Below are 9,758 nucleotides of genomic sequence, written 5' to 3' on the forward strand. Positions count from 1 at the left end.
CCTCGGTTTGTTCTTGCTCGAGCTACGCAGACACAGAGAGAGCCTGATGAATGGCGAGGCTAACCAGTCTCAAAGACGGATTACAGACTTCTTCAGAGCAGACACGGGACATCCGCAAGAGCCACTTCCACAGGAGAGCTCCCCCCCCGTCTCACACCAGAGGCACACTGATTGACCGAGCGATTGAACTGGGGAAATCCAGCGCCCACGACTGCGCAGGACTACACAGCATCGACAGAGGCTACATCAAAAGATTCAGAGCACGTTGGCCAGGCATGCACGACGCCCGGTCAGACTACTAACCATGGAGGAAATTGATGAGATTCCCCAACGACCGATGCTAGATCTTTTGTGATTCAGCTATCCAAACTAGCCGCCCTTTTTTGCTTAGTTTTCGTCTTAGCTCACATTGACCAATCTAAAATCCCATAATAGATATCTTTGTTTTGTACTGTTGTTAGGTTATTTTGTTACTCTGACTTTGTATCACATCCACCACCTTGTAACTTTCTGGTCTCATAGGTCACTATGGCCTTTTGAAGACGTTAATATAACATTTCATTTCATTTCTTGCTTTGGTCGACCACTCCCCTAGCCAAGTTTACTTTCTCTCTGGCCACGGTATTCATGTGGTTGAGGATTTAGTCGATGAGGCTAGATATACCTTTGAGTTTGACTTTTTGCCAGTTTCGCCTTTAACTGATGGTGATCGCATGTCTGATTGGGATCTTCGAGAAATGCCTTTTCGAGATATTTTTGCGGCTCGAAGTTATGTTCTTCTTCTACCACAATCATGGCTTGCTAATCATTGCAATGCCCTTTGGCACATGCATAAATCTGATCTCTGGTGGAGGAAGCTTCTTTCTGCCTTGTGGAAAAGCCGTCTGCCTTTGAAGGAGCGATTGTTTCTTTGGCGCTAATTGCTTGGAGTGCTTCCTGTTGGCACTTTTCTTATGGCGCATCATATTCGCCCCTCCTCTTACGTCCGTTGCTCCATTGCAGAAGAGGATATTTGCCACCTGCTGTGGGATTGTTGCATTACTAGAGACTTCCTTCGCCGTGTATCGGCTTGTATGCGGCTCTACTTTCCTGGGTTTGTTTTTCACAAAAGGTTTTGGGTATTTGGCATTTTCTCTTCGGCCCTACAGCGTTTTGATGTCTTCTTTATGTGGGTCAGATTACTGGGCTTATTGGACCCTGTGGAGTCAGCGTAATGCTTACATGTTTCGTCGTACTCATGCAAACCCGTTTCCACTCTTCAAGCTTTCCCTTAGGCAATCGTTACGGTTTGCTTTGGAAGTTGGTGATATCACCTCAGAGATACATCGGCTTTCCTATGAATGTTTCTAGCTACTCTCTACCGCTGAGTAGTTATGTGTTCTTCCCCTTGTACATTACCCTTTTGGTGGGTTTTCCTTGCTTTGAGGTTTTCCACTAGTAAATTAATCAAATAGATTTACGGGGAAAAAAAAAAAAGAGTGTGTGTGTGTGTTGTGGGGGGGGGGGGGGGGGGGGGAGGTCGTATGCATGTGTTCTCAAGAGCTTAATCTCTTAATTTTCTCCCTCCAACGTTTCATGGACGATGTGAACGCATGCTCCTAATGCCATATTTCATAGCACTATGAAAGCTGCAGGATTATAATTAGCTCTATGACTGGTTTTACTCTTTCTACGGCTTGAGCACCTTGAGAGAAGTTGAGACCTTGTGCAATGGCCAAAAACGTCCACAGAAAAACAAAAAACAGAAAGAGCCAAGAATCACCAAGGCCTTTTCTTGATCTCACAAGTTCTCAAACATTCTACTTTATATCACCTTACACAGGATTGCCACGTTATGGCATGCACATTTACCATTATGTCTTCTCCTAATAAATGCACCGGAAGAGACGTTAAGAAGCCATGGCAGCAGAGACAGGCAGAGTAGGCTCGGGTTGGCAATATCTACCATGCCCCATAGACTCGGAAGAGACGCTAAGAAGCCATGGCAGACATGCAGAGTAAGCTCGGGTTGACAATATCTACCATGCACATTGACTACTTCTCCTAATAAATGCAGAGACATGCAGAGTAGGCTCGGGTTGACAATATCTACCATGCCCCATCATCCCCATGGACTCAGAAGAAACATTAAGAAGCTATGGCAGACGAGCAGAGTAAGCTCGGGTTGACAATATCTACTATGCTCCATTGACTTCAGCACTAGAGGTGCATCCATGGTTCTAATGTAACATACTAACATCTAGTTTCTGTCAGACTTACAGATCAATCCCATCAATTGTTGACCTTGTGTTACATACGTTGCTTTTCATTTCCTATTTGCATACCTTGACACAGTGTTGTAAATCTCCAATGAGAAGAAAGCAATTTGCATAGCACACTCTCTTAGTTCTCGAAAGCTTAACCTGTTTCTGTTTCACAGGAAAAGAAAGGGCATGTTTTGCCCTGCTAGGCTCCAGCTCTTGAAAGCTTAACCTGTTTCTGTTTCACAGGAAACGAAAGGGCCTGTTTGGCCCTGCTAGGCTCCCCTACTATGAGAATAACAATTTATCTGTGCATTTGAAGTCTATAAAAAGAATCACGAACAGGTTCTATCCATATACAGGCTCACATGAGATTTTACCAAGGTTTAAGAGAATTTTTTTACAAAGACCCACAAATGAAGCAATCCCTAACATAATGAGTGGTGAAATTTGTAATCTCTATTTGGAGGCCTTAAGCATGTGGAAAAAGGGCCCTCACACTCATTGTTTTGGAGGGACTCCTCATGTTCCCACTTGTTGGGGCTGGACTCCTCACAGTAACATTCGTTAGGGCTGGGCTCCTCATGCTGACATTTGGTGTAGCTGGACTACTTCTGGGTGTTATGTCAATGTGCTTCTTCTCTTTAACCGGGGAGCGTATAGAAAGATTGCGCTCAATCAAAGGCTGCAGAGACCGCTTGATCTTCTTCCTCAGGTCGGCAATGTTGTTGGTAGTGAGGACTGGAATAGTTAGTGTACCCACGACAATGCCCCTCAAAGTTCTTACAAGCTTAAGTTTTCTAGCCATTGGTTTTCCTTCAGGGTCGAGGGCAAGCTCTGCAAAACCAGCAAATTTTCACCACCAATATACTTAAGAAAGTGCTTAAAAGACAAAATTGCTGAACAACAGGGTAGTAAACTCTCCATTATTTACTTCTTTTGTGCCTGCTAGGATTATGTAAACAATGTTTGCATGTACAGTGGATAACTTGGGATTTCTGACATTTGAAATTTGCAGCGGTCTTTATTCGTTATTACAGATATACAGGAAAAACACAGAAAGCTTGCCTGCTAAATTCTGTAAACCACAGTCTTCTATTCTTGAGGCAGCTTTTGAGCTTTTGAAGACATTTACTTCCAATATGCACTCAGGGTACAGAAAGTAGTCCGAAATCGTCTTTTTTTCATCCAAGGCTCTCCCTGATATTGAGACCAAGTGTAAGATCAATAACGAGACTGTCTTTTAGCATTTGAGGTTAGTTCTGCATAGTACCAGAAAACATGACCCTCTGTTGCCAATGAGCATATCCTGTTTGGGCTTCGACCGTTTGCAGCACTGAGCGGATCGAATCCCTTCCCTGCACAACAAGTGGAAAATCGCTCTCACCACCATCAATTCTAATTTGGACTGCCATACGACGATGAGCTTGCTCAGCATTTGTATCCCCTGAGGGCATGCACATCAAAAACTGCTCAAATTTCATGCTTCAGGTCACAAACTGTGAACAGATATGAATGCAGCAATTGTTATCACCTGATTTGCAAAGATCAAGTACACTATCTTCATAAATTGCATGCACTCCTTCAAAATCCTCTACCAAAAACTCGTCGTGCATCACTCGTCCCACAGATGACAAGAGCTGCTGGGAAACACGTACACCAGTCATTGTTTCAAGAACCTTTTTTATTTGAGACACAGGTGTGTGAGGTTGAATCCCCAGGATAGGTAATATGCCATCCTTTGTCTCAACAAAAATTCGTCCTCCCTGTTCCGAGAGTTTTTGCGGGAGTCTCTGCAGGGAGAACACCAGGTGCAAAATTTTGACAAAGTTCATGAGATCTGAAACAAACCTCTACAGATTTAAGGGAAGCAAACGATGCAAGCAACCCTTCTGCATTCAACACTTTGGGAGACAAATTGGAAAGTAGCAATGCAGTAGGACTGCAGGGAAGAAATGCGCATAATTGCAGTCATTACCATCAAGCAACGGGCACCGCAGATAGCACTGTGTGTGTGTGTGTGTGTGTGTGTGTGTGTGTGTGTGTGAAATACATAGAGAAAAGAACCTTCAGCTGTAGCTTGCATTCATCGATGATGTGGCACTGATCAAGGCGATCGTCATCGGAAAGCTTTACGACCTGCCCCCTCTCACGAGCAAAGAAAGCAAAGCTCTCCTCGTTAACGTGAACGTCGGGACTATCGGCATCAGCATGGCAGCAGTAGCGGCCATAGATGTCCTCTACGCTGTCTTCATCACGCAGGAGAGAGAAGAGAGGAGCAGTAAGGCTTTGAAGGTCGTCGGCGATGGCGAGGTTTTCTCGGATGAACTTCTTCAGGGAGGATTTGACAGTGGCATGAGGGTTGACGTTGGGAATGAGGAGGGTGTGGCGCTGGAATGCAGCTGATTGCTGCAATGTCGGGAAGATGGAAGCTGTAGGAAGATGCTCCACTTCAACAGCAACAGTAAACGCCATCTTTGCTTGGCTCCAGGCCTGCATCTATGCATGCACAGATGCTTCTGCACGAACCGCAATCCAGAGAGAGAGAGAGAGAGAGATTTGATGACAATGGGGGGAGAGAGAGAGAGAGAGAGAGAGAGATCGTTTGCTAGATAGGCCTAGTCCTGCTGAAACAGTTTGACAGCTCTCTCTTCTCCGATCGGTGCCCAACGGCTCTTTCGCGATGATGCAACCGTGTACGGTCATTCATGACCACGGGATTCATAGGTGGGCTCGGCCCCTTGCGAGAGGCTAGAGCTTCGAAAACGTGCATGTTCCGGACCAAGCGGACTCCCTCCCTCATAACTAAAGAACAGAGGGTCTTGAATGAAGGACCCGTCATGGGATCCACGGAGGAGAACTCCACGCACAAAAGCAAAGACGAGCGACGCCGTCCGATTTGAAAAAAATAAACTATGACACATTCGGAGAGTAAACTCAAACAAGCATAAGTAAATGTAAACACAGCCACATTTCAACAAATGCACGTCTGGTTAGGGCATTGGACTGCCACAGCACCCATTTGGGTTCGAATCTGGGAGGGGGGAATCGTCGTCCGATCTTCTCGAGATCCACACCGTCCGTCGTCCATTGTCGATCCCATGTCAGGGTCTCCATTCAAGACCCCGTGCCATTTTGTCACGAGGGACGGCCTCCAACCCTTGCAACAAAACTTTCTTGGTGTGAATACGAGAAGACACACACAGTCTCTTTCGTGGGAGCTCTAAGCCTGGACACAAAGAGTGTATATCCTGAAGCTCGTCGATGATGGCGTGACCATACTCTGAACGTATCTTATCATGGAAACGTCTCAATGACCAGTACGATCATGGCTTCACCCCCCGGTCACAATCATCATTCCCAACTAGATGATTCACAATGCGACCCCTTTCCACTCCTTCGCACTTTTCCGCATCATTTCACTCAAGAAAACCCCCTCTTCAATGAACAAGGGACAGGTGGTGCACGGCCTTCTCCCCTTATGTTCTCACACATGCAATGCGTTTCTGCATCACACTCTCTAGCGCAGAATAACTAGGGACCTTTAATTCCCCAACCTACCTCCTATGTTGTAGTAATCGCTTCAGCCAACAGCTTCACAGTCCATACTTTGGCACACACGATTTGCTATCCTTTTCTACATAGCCTACACCAATACAACACTATGCCCCGCGACAAAATTGCCAGTGGAGGAGAAGCGACAAGTCAAGGCGCTCCTGAGGTCCTCACCATTCAAGCCCAAGCTAAACCTCCCCAAGGTTTGCAACAAAATAAGAGCGAGTTAGGTCTTCAAGCGAGCTCAACGGAGCGAGCTTTTTTTTTTATGAAGACCGCCCTCCCTACCTTCCCTTCCTCCTCTCGCCACCCATGTGCTTCCTCCTCTTCCCTTCCTTCTCCTTCTCAGCCTCCTCCTCCAACATCCTTCCTCTCCTCCACCTCCTCTCTCCATCTACTCCTCTAACCACCTTCCCTTTCTCCAGCTCCTCCTCCAGAAACCACCATCCCTTCCCTAAAGTCCTCCTCTCTCCTACTCCCTTCTCCCCCTCTCTTTTCTTATCACTCTATAACCTCTCTCTCTCTCTCTCTCTCTCTCTCTCTCTCTCTCTCTCTCTCTGTGGCCCCTTGTCACCCCTCTCCCCACCCCCTATTCCCTTTCTCTCTCTGCCCCCACCACACCACCCTTGGAGTCCCTCCAATCCTAGAGAGAAATGAAACAAAAAGGAATGAATTGTTATATTAACTGAAATGGAATGAAATGCTATCTTAAGCATTTTCATAAGGCAAAAATGACTTATGAGACCAAACAGATACAGTCTTGGTGGATCTAATATGGGTACAAAGTAAAATGAGGGAGAGAGAGAGAGAGAGAGGAGAGAGAGAGAGAGAGAGAGAGAGAGAGAAGGGGGGGGGGGGGGGGGGGGGGGGGGGGGGGGGGGGGGGGGGGGGGGGGAGGAGGGGGGGGGGGGGAAAGTGAGGGGCCAGCGAGGGAGGTAGAGATAAATACATAGAACAATCATCCTCGGACGCCAAATATGACATATGGGACCAAAGTTACATGTAATGTAATATGTGTGTGGTTGATGAGTGATTCTTGATGGTCTAAAATTGTGGTGATGAGAGTCGCAATGGAGAGCCCACACTATGGCTGGGAGAGGAAAGTGTGTAGGTCTAGGTCATGGCTGAAAATGTGAAGGAAATAAGTTTGGATGTGACCAAAAGCTGAGCACTCTAGAAGTGTGTGGTATTGAGACTCTCCAACTTGCAGTGAACATAATATGCACACTTGATTTGACTCTTCTCCATTTCCCCAACACCCTTTCTCGCATCAAAGGGAATGGGAACTAATTAGAATGGTTGTGATAGTGTGTATCAATGACACGGGGATCGGCTCAATCATGTAAGAGTGAGTCTGGTTTCCTCTTTTAGCAAAGACCATGGTTTTGTAGTTGGGGGCAATATGGGTGTAAGTGTGACCACCCAGATTTCTCTAAAGTCGTAATACATTGGCATTCTATAAAAGCTTCATTCACTTGGGAGTCTATTGAGGCATCATGTAGCAAGTGTAATGCATCTCATCTTCCAAACCACTTCTTATATCTTGTTGAGAAGGGACGGGGGGGGGGGGGGAAGAGAGAGAGAGAGAGAGAGAGAGAGAGAGAGAGAAAGGGGGGGGGGGGGGGGAGAGGGACTATGAGAGGGGGAGAGTGGAATGTAGTCTCTGTATTTTTTGTAAAGAGAGAAAGAAAGGGATGCTTAGGCCAAAAAAAAAAAAAAAGTCAAAGGTCACGGTGGCTTTCTAAAACAATAAGAAAATGATAAAATCATTAGGTTGAGTTCAACTAGAATTATATAAGGTAAAGCATTGTTCAGGAATATCTATGTGCACGTCTATCGCACGTGTCAATGCAAGGGACTTGCCGATACACTGTGTGCGAGCCACAAATGGCTCCAAGCACAAACTAAACTAATCTAACAAGCTCAAGAGAGCAAGGGTGTGTCACTCACCGCCCTATGCTCACCTTCGTTGAGGATTCATTGCCGCGAAGAAGAAGGAGCTGTCGCTGCGTCGCACTCAACCGCTTCGTCACCTCCTTGCCGTCGTCGCAATGCTCTCTCGCACTCTCTCTCTCTCTCTCTCTCTCTCTCTCTCTCTCACACACACACACACACACACACACACACACACACACACACAAGGAGATGAAGAAGAAGAAGAAGATGGAGGTGGAGTAAGAGCACTCTTCAATTGCACAAATGAAAGAATGAATGAATTTTAGGTTTAGGTGACTTTTATGTGAGCTCGCCCCATTCACACTTAGGCGCCCATACTTAGCCAGCTAACCCTTGAATGTTCCAGTTAGAGTGCGCCTCTCATCGGCGATCACTCTTACCCTTTTCATATTGGACCGACAAGCCCGGTACCTGACTCTACGAAATAAATAATACGGCGTCCGTTGTAGATAATGGGAATGTACGTGAGGGTTAACATGCCTCCCTTCCTGATGTAGATTCCGTCCTCGGAAGCTATTGAGTTGAAGCTCGTTCGTCGAGGTGGAAGAGCATTTGAGATTAAGGTTCTTAGCCTTCTTCATTCACTACAAAATCAAACAACATTGGCACAGTAATTGTATTCTCATATACAATTAAAAAACATATACAGTTGTAGACAGATAAATTGATTTGTAACAAAAATTTAAACCATTTGTCAGCAATAAACATTAAATTGTAATATAATCAAACGCATAAACAGTTGGGAAGGTCAAAAACTAAACAAATTTGGGGTCGCTAATTTAATGGTCGAAAGGCACTAAAGATCGACTATTAATACCATGGGCAAACTTCTCAATTTTCTCTGGTCAATTAAGTTGTTTAATCGCGAGAGCCAACTATTTCATGTCCGAGGGCTGACTAGAGACTATACCTAGAAGACCTTGTAGTTCAGCTACGATAAAAGAAATTACTCATGAAATCATCGCCTGACTTATTTCCTTTTCTTTGACCCCCCAAAAGTCTTTTCTCATTCATTCAATTTTGATTTGCGTGGTTATTTTGTATGCCTTGGGTTTTTTGCTTTTCAAGGAAAAGCACCCACACTAGGAACCTCTAGGGCTCTAGTACCATAGGGGATATATGTGAGTGAAGTACCAGATCAAGCTGAGATTTCTCTTCCAGCAAAAAAGATAAGGGGCAATGCTAATGGACAAGAAACACCTGTTTGTGTTGATGATCGCGCTTGATTTGAAAAGTGGACGAGAGAAAAGATTCCATGAAGGTCCAAATCCTAACAATAGCAACACGTTCCTGTACAAACTAGGAAACACAAAGAATACCTCTAGGAGGCACATCAGTGGAAAAAAAAGAACTTTTCTAATCACTAAACTCTAAAAACTCCTATCGTACTAATCTTATCTACCCTCCATCACTCGAGTAGGGTAGGTAATTCAATGAAATCATGTGTGCAAGTATTATAAAAGCGAAACATTGCACTTACACTTCTACGCTCCTCAACATAAATGTGTTACAAAAGAAGCTTCACATTTGCAAGAACTCTCCATCCACAAGAATGCCCGTCGTCTTGTTTTGGGACCTTGCAACTCAAAATCAACATATCTTCTCAAACACTGTCTTGGGTCAATGCTTCCCATGCAGCGACAAGTTTCTGAACAGACCTGCAAGACGTAGCATATGGTGACCACACGTTATCATCACCAAATATTGGTCTAATCTAACTGTTCGATTAAGGATCAAAGGTGTTTGATGACCTAGGTTTCTGTTTTAGTGTACCGGATGTGAATGTGTAAGTCCGGTCAATGTTTTGACTTTTATTGTGCATACTCGTTTGCTAATTGCTCTTGCTCTTTATTACTTTTGTTTTTTGTGAGTATAAGGCTTTATATATACATTCCCTGAGATTGGAAGATTGAGAGGTCAGGGAGGAAGGTTGAGAGGGGAGTGAGTGAATGATGACTGTCAGCAACGCTCCCCCCTTCCTTGGGTAGATCATACCGTTTGAAATGT

The 9,758-nt window shown here is 45.1% G+C and overlaps 1 protein-coding gene across 1 annotated transcript; it reads right to left on the reverse strand.

Moving 5' to 3' along the window:
• Positions 1-2,386: 2,386 nt before the first annotated feature.
• On the reverse strand, positions 2,387-4,997 carry LOC147443377 (uncharacterized). The gene is made up of 5 exons (XM_086529853.1): positions 4,308-4,997; positions 3,775-4,033; positions 3,514-3,687; positions 3,309-3,440; positions 2,387-3,077 (listed from the first exon to the last, which is right to left on the reverse strand). Exons 1-5 carry the CDS (start codon positions 4,737-4,739, stop codon positions 2,713-2,715), a joined length of 1,362 nt encoding a protein of 453 aa, XP_086385979.1. The 5' UTR covers positions 4,740-4,997; the 3' UTR covers positions 2,387-2,712.
• Positions 4,998-9,758: the final 4,761 nt, after the last annotated feature.

Source organism: Adiantum capillus-veneris, chromosome 14 (genome assembly GCF_014529385.1).
Source record: "Adiantum capillus-veneris isolate H3 chromosome 14, ASM1452938v2, whole genome shotgun sequence".
Lineage (NCBI taxonomy): Eukaryota > Viridiplantae > Streptophyta > Polypodiopsida > Polypodiales > Pteridaceae > Adiantum > Adiantum capillus-veneris.